The sequence below is a fragment of the Lonchura striata genome, chromosome 3 (assembly GCF_046129695.1).
Source record: "Lonchura striata isolate bLonStr1 chromosome 3, bLonStr1.mat, whole genome shotgun sequence".
NCBI lineage: Eukaryota > Metazoa > Chordata > Aves > Passeriformes > Estrildidae > Lonchura > Lonchura striata.
This window is the reverse complement of record NC_134605.1, coordinates 50,304,663-50,324,954: the sequence shown is the minus strand read 5'-3', so window position 1 is coordinate 50,324,954 and position 20,292 is coordinate 50,304,663. Positions and strand designations below refer to the sequence as shown.

Here is a 20,292-nt window from a genome sequence, read left to right as displayed (position 1 = left end):
ACAATCTTTTACAAGTGACCCTACCCATGCCAACTCAAATAAGCATGTTTTATTGCTCAATTAGTTCTTTATTTCTATCATGCCTGGGAACAGAAGCAAGATCTTGAAAAGCTTAAACCTTTTTTCTTCTTGGCTCACATTCTACACAAACTGTTTCTAAAACTCTCATCCTTTCTCACTGACACATAAAAGTTCCTGGTCTCCTTTTCCCAGTTTCTAATCATGCCTCAACTCCTCACGAAACTCCAAGATGCCCTGGCAGGCTCAGCAGCTTCTCTCAATAATTCTTTGCTAGCATGAAGTGGGACAGAGTGGGCTTTACTGGACGAAAGGACAGAAAAGGCAAGGCTTTATTAAAGGTACTCGTGAAAGATTTTCATTATCATCAGAAGACGAGTATCTTAAACTGTGATAGTTTTTCCTGAAGGCATAAAATAACATGCATATCTAGAAACATCATAAATTACAGATCAGCTGTCAATACATTGTGTAAATAAATATTCAGTGGTTGAATTAGACATGTTTCTGAACCTCTGGGGCTGAGTACCATTGAAATCATTTAATAGCACAACAAAATCGATTTTTGTTTTAATTTTCCTGAGAAGTCAGTTTTGCTGACCAACTGCTGTTTTACTTTTCCTTGTTTTAAAATCCACAAAAGGAAAATACGTATTTAAAAAATATGAAAGCCATAAATCAGTAAATTGAAAAGGAGAGGAAGAATCTGAGCTTCAGCTGAGTGATTCTTACAACCCTGATTTTAGTCTATGCTTTACTGGGCCTCAAGCTGACAAAATGGGGTCAGACAGACAAAATTTTCCCTTTTTGGTTCAGTGTGGCAAATTGGGAAGGGCTGAGTCAGTCACAAAACATGGGGCTGAATCTTTCTGTTAGAACAGAGACTTTGGTAGCTGGTCATGCTAACACGCCATTACTTTCAATAACCTAAAGTCTTCCAGGCAGTCACCAGCCTTCAAGCGTAAGGCAAATTATGTGATGGTGCTCAAAGTATGCTCAAAATATTAGGTTTATTAAAGCAACTGCCCTTCTGCTGAAGGAATCATCCCTCTAGCTCTGTTATCTTAGAGGAGCATGCAAACAACCCTAGCTTTCCTCCAGTGCAGGATGCATTCAATAAGTTAAATAACCTTACTAAGGAACTTGTGGGTGGTTTCCAGAGTTATCTTCCCTCTGTACCCACATGCTGTGGGCTGTTTTTAAAGGTGAACTGTATAGGAACCTATGATACAAACTGTTTTCACCTCACTAGCCACCATTAAGTCTCTCTGCCAGAAGTCAGCATTGATGGCAAAGCAGATCCAGAAGGCCAAGGGTTTGGTGCTCATCTTACCTGTCAACTCACATGAAAGCTCTCTAAGCCCATGCAATTTCAAAGCTAGAAGCTCAAAGATAAATTTAAATTATTGTTCCTGTTTAATTACAGCAGTAAAAAAAACTGCCACTGAGCCTAAATAAAGTGCATGTAGGGCCTGGGCTTTATTTCAAGTTCTTATTAGCTCCTGGAAAGGTGCCACAGCAGCTCAAAAGCTCTCCTGCCTGAAGCTGCGTAACTGCTGCATCTGCAAGGAAGAAGATCAATTCCTTTGGATTCCCCACCTGTGGCCCTGCTTAGCTCCGTGCACCCATACTCTCGATGTGCCGAGCTGCCTGAGCCAGAGGTGCAGCTCTGCTCCCCATCTCCACGTCCCCCTGCAGCCCAGGAAACACAGCCCAGTGCCACACAGCAAGAAGGCACCACCAGACCACCACTGATCCAATGCACAGGTCACCTGTGACACTCAACACAGCCCTGAGCAGCTTGGCTCATGCATAATTCACACTTCCTAAAGTAGTTTCTATGTGTATTTTCACGGCGGACACCCCAAGCTCATTTCTGATCTGTTGCGAAGAGCTCTAAATGCTAGCTGACTTCCCCAAAAAGCAGTAAGTTACACACAGTCTTTGCTCTCCACAACTCCCCACCGCCAAAAAAAAAAATAAAAATAAAAGAGGCTGGCAGCTTTCCTGTAAATTCGTTCAGGCCTTCAGTAGCTAAAAAGGAAATAGAAGAAAGTCAGTTCCTTCCTCCACTCTGCACCTTTCAACAGACTCACACAGAAAGCCAACACAGTGGTCACCCATCCACCCATCCTCCTCCCACCTCTCGTTTTCAAGCAGTGAAGACTTTGACCTCTTTGAAGGCCATCTCCTTTGGTAACAGTCTGCAGGGCGCACTTTCAGAGCCCGTCACTGGTGATTTGGGAAAATCACAATGTGTGGCTCCACCAGCAACTTACTGCCTCTCTCAGCTGGTCAAGCGTTCAGGTGTGGTTTTCCACACACAGCAAGTAGGAAGATACACTACTCGAGGCAATGGGAGCTAGTAGACAGCTCTTTTTGGTTTTGGGTCTTTTTCATTATTTCCCCCATGTTTCTTTATTTGTAAAAACATCTTTGTTTACTAAACAAGGATGGAAATATTAAATATTTGCCCAGATTTTCCATGGCTCCATTGAAACATCTGTTTGCAGATTTTACATTTGATAACAAAGGGAGAAGAGTAACAGAGAAAACAGTTTTAATTGTTTCATCTTCCTTTCAAGAGTGAATATTCCTGTCCCCACAGGGAACTGAATGCCACCTATTTTGTGAATTGGTGCCTTCTGTTCACAGGCCACCTTCCACTAGCACATGTATCAAGCCTTAAAGAAATATTTTCTTATTTCATCCTCAAGGATGACAGCCTGAAGTGCAGGTGATACACACCCTTACTTTCAAGGAAGTTTTTGATCTATACAGCACTCATGGGCTGTTTTGGGAACTGGCAGATGAAGCAGCTAAGCCACTCTCCTTCCTATTTGAGTAGCTGTGGCATTTCAGTAAAGTTCCCACCAGCTGGAAAAGGGGAAGCAAAGTCCCCATTTTTAGAAAAGGGATGCAAGGAAGATATTAAGAACTACATGTCAGTAGGTTGGTAAGGCTCAGGCTGCTCAATCTCACCTCTGTGACCAGCAAGATCATGGAGCAGATCCTCCTGGAAACTACACCAAATGCTCACAGGGAAAATAAGGAGGTGATTTGTAACAGCAAATAACAGCTTCAGTAAGGACAAATCATGCCTAACACATTGGTGGCCTTCTACAATGTAATTAATATGTTAGTGGATATGGGAAGAGCTACTGACATCATCTACCTGGACTTGTACACAGCAGTTGATGCTGTCACACACGATACCCCTGTCTCTAAACTGGAGAGACATGGATTTGACAGATGGACAGTGGCAGATGGTCAAACTCAAGAGCTGAAGTCAATAGCTTAATGTCCAAGTGACAAGTGGCATTCCCCAGGGGTTGGCTTAGCAACCAGCACTACTCCACATTTTTGCAGCAACATGGACAGTGGGACTGGCAGTGGTTCTGATGTGGTTCTGGTGTGCCAGGCCAACGAATCCACACAGTCCAAAAAATACGGTTTTCCCTAGCCTCTACCTGGCTAGAGGAAGGGCCCCTCTAAGCTTGGCTATCCTTCTTTACCACAGCAACTGCCACTGGTACCCTCAGCAAGTTTGCCAACAACACCAAGCCCTATGTATGTTCTGTATGCTGGTCATCCAGAGGGACCTTACCAGGCTTGAGAAGTGGGCCTTGTGCAAATCTCCTGAAGTTCAACAAGATCAAGGGCAAGGTCCTGCACCTGGATAGGGGCAATCCCAAGCACAAGTACATGTTGAGTGGAGAATGGATTGAGAGCAGCCCTTGTGAGAAGGACTTGGATGTGCTGGTGGTTGAGAAACATTGACATGAACGAACTTGACATGTGTAAGCTCACAGCTAAAGTGGTCAGCCATGTCCTGGGCTGTGTCAAAGGCAGCCTGGCCAGCAGGGCAAGGGAGGTGCTTCTGCCACCTCAGTCTGCTCTCATGAGACTTCATCTGCAGTGCTGCATCCAGCTTTGCAGCACACAACAGAAGGAGGTGGATCTGTTGAAGCAAGTCCAGAGGAAGGACACAGAGATGTTCACAGGGCTAAAACACCTCTCCTATGAACACAGGCTGAGAGAGTTGGAGGGGTCTTGGAGACGCAAAGGCTGCACAGGGACCTTACAGCACCTTCTGCTACCTAAAGGGGACCTACAGGAGACCTGGAAAGGGACTTTTTACAAGGGCATGAAGTGACAGAACAAGGGGAAATGGTTTCAAACTGAAAGAGGGCAGGTTTAGATTAGATATAAGAATGAAATTCTTAACTGTGAGGGTGGTGAGACATTGGAACTGGTTGCTTGGAGAAGCTGTGCATGCCCCATTCCTGGAAATGTTCAAGGCCCAGCTGGATGGGGCTTTGAGAAACCTGGTCTAGTGGAAGGTGTCCCTGCCCATAGTGGTGTGGTTGGAACTACATGAACTCTGAGGTCACTTCCAACCCAAACCATTTTATGATTTATAACGCACTACATAAGGGATGTCTAAGAAGTTGTTCTTTCCTCATTTCAGTACAGCTTATTTTTGCTCTATCCTTGTCCAATCCATTTCAATTACCAGTTTCCCTCTTTATAGAGATTTTAAAACAGTCATCCAACTGTGCTGATATCCCATGGATTAGTTGTGCTCCCCACTCAAGCCATCTGTCTGGCATTCATATTTTACATGCTTTTCTTTTACTATCACACTGCTTTATTTTATTTAATCTCTTCTCCTTCCCTGTCTGTGGCTCTGATGGTTCTGTGTTACTTTATCCAGCTCTTAACTGTAAGAAAAACTTGGGACAGATACAAAGTTTTGCTGCTGTGTGCCCTGTTTGTGCTCACTCAGAAGAGGCTGATGCTCTTCTCTTGATAAAAAGATGGGTTTGGGAACAGGAGCAGAATTTTGACCAGCAGTACTAAAGCCAAACAAGTTTCTACTTGCAGCATTTTACCAGTTCACTTGGGAAAGCTGCTGACTCCTACAAGCCATAGGGTTTTGGTTATTGCAATGCTCGTGACCCAGTGCGCAATGAGGTTTTCATAGAAAATTATGTTTCAGTATCTACTCTCTCCTTCTGGACAAAGGTAAAAGAGAAGCTCCTCCAGAGAACTGAATATACACCTCCTGGTTGAGACACATAATTTAAACAGTTGCTGGTTAGTAGCATGCCTGCCTTTGCACCGTGACAGTCGTCCCAGTAGCTTCATCTACCCTAAATAAAATAAGGTATGGGGTGCTATCTGGGAAGAAAGAGGAGTTCAGAGTTCTGTTGACTTGAGCCAGGGAACAGATATTTATGAGGCATTTCACAAGCCATTCATACAGTGACATAGCAAGCTGTATTTGTATAGGACATCAACTGTCTTCAGACTCCAACAGGACACAGCCTTATCTGCCATGTGCTATCCTTTGTTACAGGAAAGGAGCAGTAAATAAAATTCTGCCTATAACAAGGAGGAAGAGGGAGTGTGAGGGACAGGAAATGCCAATTTTCTGTTGAAAGAAGCATCAGTGAAAAAGTACTGTGCACAGAGGTGGAGGCTACAGGAGGGGAAGGCTTCAAAGACTATCTAAAATAGAGAAGAGGCAATTAATACTGAGGGTGTGGGAACCAGGTAAGTTGAAGACAGAGATGCGATTGCAACAGAAGAGAATTAATTTGCAGTGAGGTAGTCAGTCTGGTCGTAATAATTTGGAAAGCTGCTCAAAGGCATAGTGGCTGAGGAGTACACTAGGACAGACTTTGCAGTATGAGGGAGAACAAATGGCTATTAAGAGAAATCAAGGACTTGACAGTAATGGTGAAAAAACTTCTGTATTGAACTGTTGCTCTGCTTTTCTAAAATGGAGGAGAACTGGCTTGACGAATTTCTCACCCTCATCTCTCCATGTGACCTACAGTCAGCACAAAAATTTAAGTCTAAAAAGGAGAACAGGGGAAAAAATTCAGCAGATGACCAGAAAAACACAGATTCTCAATGGTGATCTAAGCCTCAGAAGTTCTGCCTCTAATTCATAGTGTTGCTCTTAATTCATGCTGTTAACAAGGTCACATGCAAAACGTTTTTCTGTCTGTATGACAAGACAGCTAAGTATAGAGTGCTTTCCCCTTCTAGTCATTTGATCCTATTCAAAACATATAATCTCCCAGGTCTCCAGTCTGTGCAAAGCCAGACATCAGCACATTTTTGGCTACAGGGCACTTACAGAAAGATTAGTGACAGTCTTGTGAGGCTTGTGGTGCAGATTCTGTCAAGGGGCCAATATTTAAATAAGGTACCTTGCATTTTCGTTATGAGAATTCCAGCTCACTATTAGCAAAGTTAGTTTAACTTTTACTCTGTTTTGCCAGCTACTTAGTAGATACTTAATGATGTGCACGGCTAGAAACGGGGGAAGTGAAGATCTATTCTATTACTGTTCCACAGGGAAATTAAATAGGCTTGCTGGTTACATAATTATCTCTTTAATGTAATTATGATTTAACAGCTATGTGATTTCAGTAGATGATCATATTTTACAGATTGCATCTTTTAACTCCAAAAACCAGAACAGCATTCTGTAGGTAGCTTAAGCATTTATTTGGCACAAATCAGGTAGCTTCCTTGACAATTAAGTTAGGCTTCTATCTTGAAGCAGAACTTCAGACCTAGTTATAAGTGAAGATCTGACCATTCAGGTTCTACTGATGATCTGTGAAATCCTGTCAAGGATCACACATTTCTAACAGGTAAACCACACGGACCACTCAGTGAACACATCTCAGTCCAGTTCTGACAGGAAAATCCCATACTTCTGACTCTTATTGATTGTCCCCCAGCAAAATAGGATCTTTGGACACACTTCTGTTTTAAGCTACTTATTACACCTTAAATTACTTAAATTACATCTCAAGTTACTTATTACTTATTGCACTTCACCTTGCCTGCAGTATGTCATCTACACTCACCTCACAAGTCCTACTATCCCTTTTACTTTTACAGTGGGTAAGTTAACTGGTACTCAGGAAAAAAGAGAAGATACCATAATGAAACTTTCTGATTATTCATTAAGCTGAACTACTGTAGTCCTGTAATGGCTCCTTTATGCTCTTGCCTGCAGCTCATGTCTTCAGCATGAACCCCTACGCTGCCGTAACTTGAGTTGCTATCCTTGATATTTTCATCACTTTGGCTGAGATGCACGAAGCTAGAAAAACAGATAAACCATACTTCATAACATGTCCCTTAAAAAAAAGTTTCTGAGTGAATGCAGGACTGCACCAAGCCCATCTCATCTGTGTCACCATGCCCTTATCCACATCTGCAATTATGGTTTCCAATGAGAGGGCAGGACAACTTGACAGAAAGAAGATGGGTAAAAAGCTGTGCCAGCACTTACACAAAGCTGTGATTGTTGCCTTATTCATGACTGACAAGGAGGGAATTTGGGATTCAACTTGGGACATGCTAGTGGACTAAACAGCACTGAGGAAACTACCACCTCTCCCTCCAACTCCTACCCATTGCTTGTCTCCTCTAAGTGTGCTCTGTTCCTCACTGCTCTGCTTCCTTGAGAGCTCTCATCTTGCTGGCTCTAAACAGGATGTTCAAACTGACCTGGCTTGGAAGTGTATGCTGACAGTGTCTCACCTAAAAGCCTTGCACCTCTGCCATTTTAGCATGGTAGTTCTTAGCTGGGCAATAAATTCTTCTATCCTTAGCCTCTTTTCCAGTGGTCATGGAAAGCAACACACAGACTTACACGCAGAACTGAGTTCAGTTCTGAGATATTCCCAGTACTAATTTATTCAGCTAGCTTTAGTTCCCAGATGAGAACATGAAATGCACATTCACTAGTGCTTCCAGGAAGAAAGAAAGCAAGTGCAATAGCTGTGCAGCACCTATAAATTTCAGAAGTTCTCGCATGCGGTTTTCTGTTTCTTGCTGTTAGTGCTCCTGAACATAATCTGTATCACTAAAATAATCTGCAAGCAAGGAGTACAGAACTCTTTTCCTCTCCCCACTTCTTCTAATGAGACAAACCTTCATGCAGAGCCCAAGCAGGATCAAGTAATTTTTTCTGGCATTCCACAGAAGTCCAGTCCCTTTATTCTCTCAGGTCCACTTGGATTTAGAAATGCAATTGCCCAATTACTGCGAAGGCAGCTGTTCCTGCAATATATCCACTCAGGCTGGAAGTAGGAAATAAGAAATCTTCTATGAAAGCCTGTAATTACAAGATTTCCAGTTTAAGTTTTGCACACATGAACTGTTTGGAAGATGTTTGGATAAGTGAAGTTTGGAACACAGCTATTTGGATAAGCACCTGGGTGTTTCAGTGAACACAGTCTCTTGACAACCCGGATAACATGCAGAGATAAATCCCCAAGGACTTGCTGCTGATAACCTTAACTAACGGAAAGCTTGCTCACAGAAGCACTTCTTATTGGACAAGGAAGAACTTAGCCAACAGATATTAAAAACAGGATAATGGACTGTGTATTGAAGGTGTTTTCAGCACCTGTCAAAAATTTTAAGGCTTAAGTAATGTTCTGCACCTGCATTTTCCAGTTATTCTGTATGATTTTTAATTGAATATTCACCTGGCACATCTGTGTAGACACTAGTTTTTGACTATTGTGGAACATCGTTTCAGCAAGCTTAAAACAAATTCCTTCTACTTGATGAACCTACTTTATGATTTAACTTTCAAAAGCAGTGTTCAAACACTATTTTGCAGTACTTAGTTTAAAAGTAGTATTCTGTCTGATCTGTAATTCCAGCAACTGAAAACAAAGCATTCAATCTCAAGGCAGTGCTTAAGCAGCAGGAAAGAAGCAATGCCTGCCACAGCACAACGCGTTCCCAAAACCCTCCAGGATAACACTTCATTTCCAACTGCACCTGCACAGAGCATCTTTTAAGTAAGCCTTTGAGTTAATACTTTGTCTTTACCTTAGGTCAGGGATATCAGGAGAACACTGAGATAGCAATATTTGAAGGGCATTACCTCCACATAAGCCAGAGCTGGCTACAGATGAAAGGATTTCATACGCTCCCACAGGAAGCAGAGTTTTGCACACTTCCCCTTCAGAAAGGATCAGAGCTGGGGAAGTTTACAGCAATTTCTCCAAATGGTCTCCTGTATATAAAGAGACACTCAAGAGTACACCTTCCACAGGATTTTACCTAAAAGTAACACTGAACATCCTGGTTTAGAACAAAGCCCATCTATGTCTATGTTAAGACTGTCCCCTAGCTTCACTGCAATTTCAAACAGGTCCTCAGTTCCTGGGACTGGGGAGCACTCCCATCATGCTCCATCCCCAGAGATTATAAATCAACTGGCAAAGGTCAATGGCAAAGTTTTATTTTCTGAGGGAAATTTGAAGGATAACTGAATTTCAGGATACTCTGTTCAAAGAGCAATGGAAGGGGTTTGCCTCTCTATTGCTACTGTCATAAGGGTGACGGTATCACTGACAGCAATACTCTTGAGCCTACTAAATCCTTGTTGTGTTGGCCCTCTCTCTTAGCACACACCTTAGACCATATTATGTTCAACTTTTTTAGGGAAAACCACAGCTGGCAGTCCACAGAGAGCCAAAAGAATGCTTTATACGGAGGTGAGCAAGAAGGATTTATTCCTTCTCTCATGCAGAATTTGTTTGTTTGTTAGCCATAACATTGACAGAAGAAATTGTATGATGCAAGCTGAGGAAAAAAATGAAGAGTGAATACATTTTTGTCTTGCAAGTCCACACCATGGGTCAGTTAAATATTTAACCTAATGTAATTTATCTCATAATTTAGTAGGCTGAATCCTCTTTCTGAAAAAAGTTAGGATGACTTACAAAAAGTTATTAACAAATGTCAAAGCATATTTTAAGCTGGTTATCTCAAGAGTGCTTCACTTTTTAGTCCAGATAAAAGGAAGACATGAGAACTAGAAAGTTTTATAGAATTATGGCCAGAACCAGATGTATACTTGCTGTGAAGAATCAGCTTGAGGTCAATTGACTTCACCAGGGAGTTCCTGCAAGACAACTCCAATTCAGACAAGTCTGCCCATTTGTAAAGATGCCCCCTGGAAACGTGGCAGTGGTGGGGCAACATGTGAGCTATTATCTTAAGTAACATGGTTTAGCATATTCTGAAAACAGAGCTCTGAGAAGAGGGTGTGAATAGGTCATAGTGGAAAAAATGGTGACATGGATACCCTTTCTCTTTGTTGTCTGGACAGAAAGCCAAATTCACACTTCCTAAGTCAGGACTATAGAAAGGTGTCTGGGATGCATGTCTCCAAATGAACTCTGTTAAGTATGACAGATCACAAAGTTTGTTATGAAGAAGCACTGAAACAGCAAACACGTTGCATACAATGCACTTCCTACTTTGGGAGTTGGAATGCAGTACCGAGCCTCCCACAATGCATTTTAAACATTTCTCTCACAACATTTAAGCAATACAGAAAACCACCAGCACTAGGTAGGCATGGCTAATACCACCACTGCTTTCTATCAGTAGCCGCTTATCAGTCTCATTCTTCAGAGTACATAGAACTTCAGAGTCAAGTTACCAAAGATAAAAGAAAACTATCAGCTTTATCCCTAATGAAGCAAACAAGCATTCAACACCGCCCAAACCCAGCTCTGAATTACAGTGTAGTAGCTTTTTCAGCTTTTCCTTTAGAAACAATATTTTTATATATAAAGCCACATCTTTGGCTCCTAATATTTAGAATAGCTTCACTGAAAGCAACAGATCTGGCCACCATTACACAGCTCACTGGAATTTGCTCTATTTGTATTTACAGTTTTCAGCAGACTGCTCATTTGTCTCTGAGCTGACAGACCAATAAACCTCTGTCAATTTTCTAGCACATCAGCCCCATTCCCTTCTTCATGCTGTCCAACATCCAACCTGGGTAATTCTGGTTTATCTCCTAACTTTATCCTGAAGTCTTAGCTCTATAATATTGTAATCTTTTTCTCTCTTCTGTGGTTGTACATAGCTGAACAGCTGCTCAAAGAGCTTCTCCAAATATTTCTGCAAATAAATTTTGTTTTCCAACATCCACAATAATGCAAACAAAAAATGTGCCAGCCAGGCTGAACTGAAAGACCATTTAGAAATCTCTGAGATTTTCACATTATTTCTTCTCTACTGTTTCCCCCTGGTCTAGCTCCTATTTTGGTGGACATGGCAGTGATTGAACTTCTTAATCTTAAAGGTCACTTCCAACTTAACTGTGACTATCCCAAAACCCCAACAAATCCCCACCAGAAAATGTACATGAGAATGAAACAGAAGAGAGCAGTTAAGCACAGCAGCTAAGTAAAAAAAATTCACTCCCAAAATAAACACAACTTCAACTGACACTCACATAAGCTCATTTTGACATGTTCAAAATTAAAGACTTCTACTATCAGTTCAGCTTCTCATTCTACACTACATTTTAAAAATACTTCAAAGTAAGGAGGAGGTATCAAACAAGCACCAGAATTTAAATGCTAACCATGATTTAGCATCTCAAAATAATTTCTTACAATCTTTGAAGCCAATTCTCTAATTAGTATTGTCTTTTTGAAAAAAAAAAATAGTCCCAAATCTTATGTATTAGTAACTTATGTTCAGCCAATAAACTGAAGAGTTGTGTTTGAACAGCATTACCCATAGATGTGGTCTGAATTTTCTCTCTTGGTCTACATACACACTCTACAGAAGTGGTACTGTAGACTGTTTAATTTCACTGTTCTTAATGAGACCATCACACACAGTTCACTGCTTTAACCAGTTCTGCACAAAATAGAGAATAGCAAATTTCTTGCTTCCAGGGGCAGGATTTTCAAGACAACAGTCAGTGAGCAATCAAATTCACATTCTTTGTCCTTCTAAGTGTAATGGATTTAACAAGTCTCAACATAAAACTCAGGGGGAAAAAAAGAAGAAAAGAAAACTTAACCTCAGAAATATATAGCAAGCTGCCCTCCTTCCTGCTGTGCATTTGTCAGCAGGACATAAACAAAGCTGATTTCAATCGAAACAATAACACAGAAGACAAGTCAGATGCTAAGACAATGCCATTTGATATGTCCCACATTTTATTTATTACTAGGGTCTACATTTGTGGCACCTACATGCTCAGCACCAAATATTCAAAACTATGAGCTTTTGAGCTGTTAGTCAAATCCTCATTTAGTTCTTAGTAATGCACAGATTTAAAGATTTTATGATTATTAGTTTTTGCAGTGGAACTACAAATACAAGCATGAGTTTCAAGGTGTCACAGCTAAACATACACCCAAATAGGTTGTTCAGAGAAGTTGAGGATGCCAATTCCTGGAAGTCTTCAAGGCCAGGTTGGATGGAACTTTGAACAACCAGGTCTAGGGGGGTTGAAAATAGATGGTCTTTAAAAGCCTCTTCCAACCCAAATAATTTTGTTATTCTATAAGCATTGAAAGGAAGCGGAAGTATGAAGTTTATTTTAACATGCACAGCAAAGCTATTGCACAGCATGATAAAAAATGTTAAATACAAAAGAAAAATTAAGTAGAAGGCATGTTTCCTGGGATACTATGGAAAAACAAAGTCTTTGGGAGTCTCATGCGTAACTTTAAGGAAGACCTTCAAGCAACCACTGAGGAAACACACGATTTTACGACCTCTCCAACAGGTGTATCACAAGATGGTTCAGGAGACAGCTCTAAGGTTTGAAAGAGCAAGCAAGAAGTTTGAATAGACTATTGAAGCATAAAGGAGACAGTGGACTGAAGAGAAGTAAACAGACACACCAATAACTGGTGAAGATTTTCCCAACTGGAAATACGAATAGGAGTGGTACTTGCTTGTTTTTCCTACTCATGGCAAAGGGACTTGCCAGTTAACAACAAGCATGATACACACATGAATCAGAACCTACATTTCTGAGAAAACATCCACCAACAGAAAGAGGTAAGTGGAAAAAAACATTCAGAGTTATTTCAAAAAACCCACAGTGTCTCAACAGACCTCGATCATTCTTAGTAGCACTGCACCTTCTCTCACAGTCATGCATGTCTGCACATGTGCAAGAAAGTCTCTCTGGAGTTATCTGGGATGATCACTGTAAGCTTAAGAGGTTACAAATGCTCCTGACTCTCAGAGGCAAACCTGTACCTGTTCCCTGATCAGATTTGTTTGATATGCAAAGCTACTGCTAAACTCCAGGAGAGGGTGATAAGAAAGTTAGGGTCGTAAACAGAACACAGTTTCCTCCTAGAGATCAACACTGTTGTAGATCAGAATTATTTGAACAATTCTGTTGTAATAATATAAACACATGCTGTTATTTCATTCAAGTAAAAGGCATTGGCTTGCAAATAATCTGTTTGAAACACAGTATGGAATGACATGAAATTATACCCATTTCCCACAGAAATGGCTCTTGGCACAGCAAGAGGGAGTCTTCAACAAATCTCAGTTTTGTGCTGATTTGGTCAGGGATTGAAATGGGGTGGGGTGGGGGGAAGAGTAACTAAGCAACAGCAGGCCAGGAGCAGGAGAAAAAGGGTCTGTAGTCTTAACTGATACTAACATTAAAAAGCGGGGCAACAGGAAGAGAAGGCTTAAGATGTGAGTTTTACTGCTTTGGAAGTGAAAATAAATCATCATTAGAAACCCCAGGCAGGCAGTCACTGAAATCTGAGTTCTTCATTCATCCCAGCTACATGCTGCATGATGTATTGCAAACCCTTTTTCTGCAGGGAGATTAAGTAGCTTATTCTCGGTACTGAACAAGCTGAAAGACCCAGATATAGTTCTTACATATGAGAGTCCAGGACACATAGATAATTTTGCTCTCTACTCCTACCTCATGAAAGGGGAATGTGGTATAAATTATGGCTAAATGGGTCCCCAAGACATTGCCATCCACAGAACTGACAGCATGTGCAGATACAGCTCTCCTCCTTCACACTGTCTGTGCCTAAGAGGGTTGTGACTTTTCTAGCAAGACAGCCCAAAGCCCAGTCTGATCACTCGGACAAAGCAAAGAAATTTGCTTAGCTAAATCTGTATTAATATGATCAAGCAAGCCAGAAATCCTGACTGTTTCCTTCCAGAATTCATATCTATTTCCTCTTCTACTGTAAACAAAGTAGTTTCATGAGGATGTGATAACAGAACATGAGTTATCACATGAATACTTACAAATTCAAATGAAAAAGCCCTTGATGTGGAAAGTGCTGTGAATTCTACTACTGAACAATCAACCTTTATTTGCCTAGCTAGCAGTACCTCAAGCAGAAGTTGTTTTAATTCCACCAGAAGAAAATCTGATTCCTGACTAAGTACTGACTTTTTGTGTAAGATACAAGTAATGAAGTTTTGTTCTGTTGTTTTTTTGTTTTTTTTTTCCAGGAATCAAACATGTAAAAAACATCACCCAAACATGAAGCTGAGTACCTCAAACTACTGAGCCTTCCAAACGATTATCTCTTCTTCCCATTTCTGCATTCTTTGACTCTGCACTTATTTAAGTATACTGATTTCAGCATTTACTGGTTTTCCCACATACTCCAATGTACTTAAAGTGACTAAAATGAAACCACAAGAGGGAAAACTACTAGGATGACTGTTGCTGAGGAGGAAAAACCAGCAACCCAGGTCTGGTTCCCTCAAACCCTCTGATGATTCGTATTTAAAGTGTTGAGAGTTAGGAGTCATCTTCTGCCCTGATTTGTACAGCTGCAAGTCAGCTGAGCTTATGAAACAGATCTGGCACCCTGAAGAGGACTGTCCCCTACACAGGATACGAGTAATGGCCATTTGAGTAAATGCAAGTTACTCACATCCTGCTAGTGGACTAATCTGTACATTCACGCTCATTTTTAGTTGCCTCCAGGAATCTGAAGGTGAATCTCATTTGTTACTTAATGAAAGTAATTTCACCAGATACAACACAAGCACACTAAAAAACCACCATTACTCATACATACGGTGTAAGCAATGCAGCATTTCTTGAGTTGCTTAATTAGGGTCCATCTCTGAACACTCAGCATTCACCACACAAGCCTCAATTTCCCTGATTGGCTACAGCACATTCCCAGCTGATTTGCTCCAAGTCGTAAAGAGCAATATGACCTCCTCTTTCATTATCCACATCACTCTTACTTATTATTCCTTTAAACTGAAGTGATTCCCCAAGAGTAGGGTGACAGATTGTACATCTTCCTCAGAGCCCAAGACCTATCTCCCTGTTTTCAAAATAGAAATGGACCAGGCATTCTTTGATTAAACTGCATACATTTCAAATAAAAGACATACAATAACCAACCAGCCAACCTGAGCGGGCATTGAAAAGTGACTGATATCTATTTAATATTCAAGTTTATATATAAATTACAGAGAATATATACGTACATACACAGAACAAGCACTTAGAAATACCTACAAAAACATGATTCTATCTAAGAAATTAAATTATTCTGGTACAAAGTACTGTAAATTATAGGTCTTAATAAGAGGTACACCAAAGGAAGCTGAAGGCACAATGTTTGAAGACTGAATGCATCAGAAGAATTTAGTGACCAAGAAGCAGAGATGAGATAACCCAGAGTTCTGAAGAAGCAAGCCACACAGTTTCATAAAGTCTATTAAGTCACAGTAGTGCAATTACAGGAGAATAAAAAATTACCAGCTGGTACTGAGACAAGCATAGGCCTATGACCTTGACTTTAACAGAAGAGGTTTTGAACCATAAGGAGTGCTGCGTACAGTTTAAGATGCAGAATCAACGGATCAGAAGTACCCTGCTAACCTGACAACTCATCTCTACCTAATGAAAATGCTGCAGGTCCAACCTGGACTTCAGTAAGGCACGTGATTACATGCTATACCTTAGTGACATCGGGAAAAAACTTACAGACAAGATTTATACAGTTAAGGAAAAAGCACGTGCTCTTTACCCAGCGATATACCACGTTTCAAGAAAAAGTAGTGGGATAGGGCAGCGTTTCTCAAGTTTTTAATAGTGGTGGCTATCAAAACCCAAGCCATAAGGGAGTCGCTCAGCTTTGCACAAGGGAAGCGCGGGCAGCTCCTGGGAAGGGAGCCCAGCGCACGCAAAGATCGGGGAGAGGTCTGGCGGTGAAAGAGGAGAGGCCATGCGCTCGGAAGGGCACGGCGAGCACAGCCAGGAAAGCCCCGGGGCGCCGTTTCTCCGTCACCTTGACCGCGGGGCCGCCGCTGCGGAGCTCCACGCGGGCAGGGAGAGCTCTCCGCGCCGGCACCGAGCCCGGCTGCCCCGGCGCTTTTCGGCCGGCCGAGTCTTGTTTTCAGCCGAGCTTTTATCACCCCGCGTACAAAAACCACGCAACAGACCGGACCGGGGGAGCGCCATGGGCGAACTGACGTGGCTGCATCGCGGCACAAACTCCGGTGCGCGCGTCCCGGCGGCGGCGCGGAGCTGCCCAAAGCACGGGCTGCTCCTCAGCCCGGCCGCGCTCGCTCCGCCAGCTCCGCGGCCCCGGCGGCTCTGCCGCACCGCGGCTCGGTCCGGCTCCGGCCGCGGCTCCCCGCCAGCCGCGTTAGTCCCGCACCTTCCCCGAGCAGCAGCGCGGGGGAAACCTACCTGCCGAACCGCCCAGGGCATCCTCGCTCTCCAAAACGCCTCTGTGCTTCGTCCCGCGGAGCTCCCCCTTGGATTTCCAAACGAGCTTTACCATCTTGATCATCTCGGGCAAGTCCCAGGCCAGGGTCCCCTGCTGATAACCGGGCAGGCTGCCCATGGGAAAGGGCATCGGCTCGTCCCCCGTCCTCCTCCGCCTGCCCGGCTCTGCCGCGGGGAAGAAGCGCTCCAGCACCGGCATCCTGGCCCGCGCCCCCCGCCGGGGAGCGGCAGCCACCCCCCGGCCCGAGCAGCCGCGATGGGCATCCAGAGCGGGGCGAGGGCGCCCGGCTGCCCACCGCCGCCGCCCCTCGCCAGGGGCGCGCCCGGCCCCGACCCCGCGGAAGGAAGGAGCGCCGGGCTCCGGCGGCCGCGCTCGGCTCCCGCCGCTGCGCGCCCTCAGCCCGCCGCCTGGCGCCTGCCGCCGGGGCGAAGCGGCTGCCGGGCAGGCGCGGGGCCGCCGCTCATGCCGGCGCGGCGCCGGGACCGGGGGGCGGGGGCTCGGGCCGCTGCTGCGGGCGGCACTCGGGGCAGCGGGGCCGCGCCGGCACAGCCGCAGCTCGCAGCCCGCTAAGCGCCACGGCGGAAACACTTTGACTTTATCCCTGCCGTGATGCCGTGGGGGAGCCCCCACCGCCCCGCCTTCCTCCTCGCCCCGCCGGCTGCGGAGCTGGTGGGGGTTTTGGCCTTTTAGTCAAACCTCGCCGTCTCCTCGGCTGCCCTTCGGCGGCAGGACGGGCGGTGATTCACGGGACGCTGCGAGGGCAGGGAGCGGAGCGCGAGTGCGCTGGCGGCGTGCGGTGCCCCCGGCCGCCCCGCTCCCGGCCGCCAGCCCGGGCGGGCGCACGGAGGGGCCCGCGCTGAAGGGCTCGCAGAGGAACGAGTTGCCGAAAGGACGGGTTTAGCGGAGGTCTGCCCCGCGCCCGCAAGCACTTCGGCTGTAAAGCTCCACCTGAACGGGTTCACGTTAGGACGGTGCCTAGTGGCAGCGGTCGCTCCCAGACTACGACGAGGAGGCAATTATTCTTCACTAATCTTTAAAAACAAGGCAAAGCCGCCCGGGGGAGTGCTCTGGCTCAGGCAGCAGCAGAGGTGGCGTGCTGGGGCTGCGCAGCTGTCAGCGAGGGCTTCCCCGGGCTTGTGGGCTGCCTTTGGCCAGACCCTGTAGCAGCACCCGGCCCTTCCCGGGGATCCCGGACCCGGGGGGGCCATGCGATTTTCACAACATTTATATTGCCTTTTTACAAGGTGTCCCTTTTAGCCTGCTCGTGGCACTGGTCTGTTCCGTAGTTTGCAGAGTGTACAGCGGAGGTGTGGAGGTTGAGTTCTTGCACCAGCACGTAGTTTTCAGTAAAAATTGCAGAAGGCTTATTTAATGGGCTTTTAGTGGGCATTATAGCATTTCCTCGCGTGCATAATTAGTACGTTTGTCTTCTCTGGGTTACATTCAACGTTCTGCCTTCTCTCCAGATGGAGAAGAAAACCATCAAACAAGCAGGATCTTCCTTCACACAGAAAGAGAGGCCAAGAGAAAGGATTGAAACTTAACACCCTTACATGTAGAAAACAGGGTGCATTTCTCTCCTCCTCAGATTAACATCATACTGTTTTTCCCCTGTTACAGGATCTCTGCTTTGCCTATCTTGATGTTCCAACCTCAAACTGACATCTGTAATGGTCTGCTGAAGTTTTGATTGCAGACTGTAGTGCCATAGTATTAGCCCTCTACACTTGGTAGCTTTGCCTTGAAAATTATGTAGCACTTCCAAAGCAGTGTAGTATTGTTGTTGTGCTGATATTTTTCAGTCTTTTGTGTCAGGATATCCTGACTCATTGAACAAAGGAGTTAAGAACAAAGAAATAGACGATGTGCAGTACAGTAGCACAAGCACTGACAACATTCATACAATCTGTGATTATCATTTTCTAGAAAGGCAAATTTTATTTGTTTTATTTTCATATGGCTTATAGTGATATTTTAGGTGTTTTATATTGGTGTGTGTCATGCAACTACTCTTTAAAGCACTGTTCCAAAGAGATAAACTAGGCAACTGAAATGCAGAAGACTCTGAAGACTCTTTGCCTACCGAGTAGTTTAAACCTTACACCCCACCGATTTAAGTTTTGTGCAACAAGGAGTTGCAGTAACTTTTTTTCAGCTGTTGGTTTTCCTCTGTTTACCTCTGTGTTCTGTGTCTCTTTGAGACAAAGAGCAGAAGTGCCAGAGAACTCTGAAAGAAAGGCTATCCTTGTGCCATTTCCAGTTTCACTGAAGGCAAAAAGTGATCAAGAAATAACTGAAAGTGGCGCTTAGCGCTGTGGTTTAGCTGCAAGGTGATGTACTTCCAAAGGTTGGACTCCGTGGTCATGGAGAGCCTTCCTAACCATAATGATTCTATGATAAATGATAGCAGACACTGAGGAAGATAATGTATTCACAGATGTACAGACTCATTTTTAGATGAGTATCTGAATATTTAAGTGGTTAACAGAACTTAGTCACCAGTCCTCTTGATAGCAGCAATGAAAATCTTCTCAGATTTCAAAATCTACACTACCTTCTTGTGTCCTTAAAATTGCGAAAGGTTTTGTATCATTTGCAGTTGGGTCATTTGGCTAGGTACCTGTATTATGGATAGGATCAGGATTAATCGTTGCATTTGTTTTCACTTACAGTTCTACAGGTGCAAAGGAGGAGGCCAGTCAAAAAATAAACTGAAATCTGTTGTTATAGTATCAGTATTTCAAGAAGCTGTGTAATAAACCTAACAAAATGTATGTACCTTTTCTCTTGTAAAAGTACTGTCAAGTGAAAACAACTGTTTGAGATAGCCTGGAGTTTTTGTTTTTGCTTTTATTTCTGATTTCTGGCAAGTTTAAGGATCAGCAGTTGTGAATGAAAAAGAATACCTTAAAATTGTTGCTTGGCAGTAATGGGCATGTCTGTAAATTAATTCATCTTATTCTTAATAAACTTATGCTTCACAGTTGTACTCCAATTCAGTGATTACTTATCCTTAATTCATCCAAGATTTTGCTGTAACTGACTTTCTTTTTGTCTTTTTCATTATAAGAATGGAGCCACATCAGAGCTGCTCACAAGAAAGCCTGGAAGATCTATATTTGAATATGAGGAGTTCTAGCACCAAAAATCAGCTGTAGCATCAGTTTCAGAGATTTCTAATTGACAAAATGCTCAGATTTTGCAAGTTCTCTGTTTCTCTGACTTCAGCTGTGCTGTGATGATTTACCCAACTTGAAGATGTGACCTCAACATCATGCATACTCCTACACAGCAATGTACCCAGCCATTTATAACTGTATTTTAAACAGTCCTTCAGCAAGTTTGGCTCACCTAAAATTTCTCTTTTGCATTCACACTTCCAGCCATATTTGAAGGAAATAATTCAGCAGAGATAGATGGCTTTGTTTCTATCAGCTGAATTTTTCTCTCACTCCAAGTTAAAGAAGCTTAAGTGATTACAAGAGAAATATAAACGCATTATCTCTGTCCCTCATTCATTCTGAGAAGCAATGCCAAATAAAAGGCAAATAGAGTCCTCTGAAAACATCACAAGGCAGTGCTTATTTTCACAGGTAGACATGAGAACTGGAAAAGACTTGAGGAAAGGAATACTGTGGTGGGAGAAAAGGGAAGGGAGTAAGCTGACAGATTAATAGCTGGTGTTTCATAGTTG

At 43.4% G+C, this 20,292-nt stretch overlaps 1 protein-coding gene across 3 annotated transcripts in view; it reads right to left on the bottom strand.

Annotated features, from left to right (window-relative positions):
- PDE7B (phosphodiesterase 7B) overlaps nt 1-20,292 on the bottom strand; it is a 168,190-nt gene that overhangs the window by 64,921 nt on the left and 82,977 nt on the right. Inside the window, exon 1 of one of the 3 annotated variants that reach the window (XM_021553116.2) lies at nt 16,559-16,811. The exons of the other annotated variants lie outside the window; for them this stretch is intronic. Within the exon in view, the coding sequence (XP_021408791.1) occupies nt 16,559-16,796 (238 nt within the window). The 5' untranslated portion in view covers nt 16,797-16,811. Of the gene's footprint in view, nt 1-16,558; nt 16,812-20,292 lie in introns of those variants that run through there. 3 annotated transcript variants of the gene reach the window in all.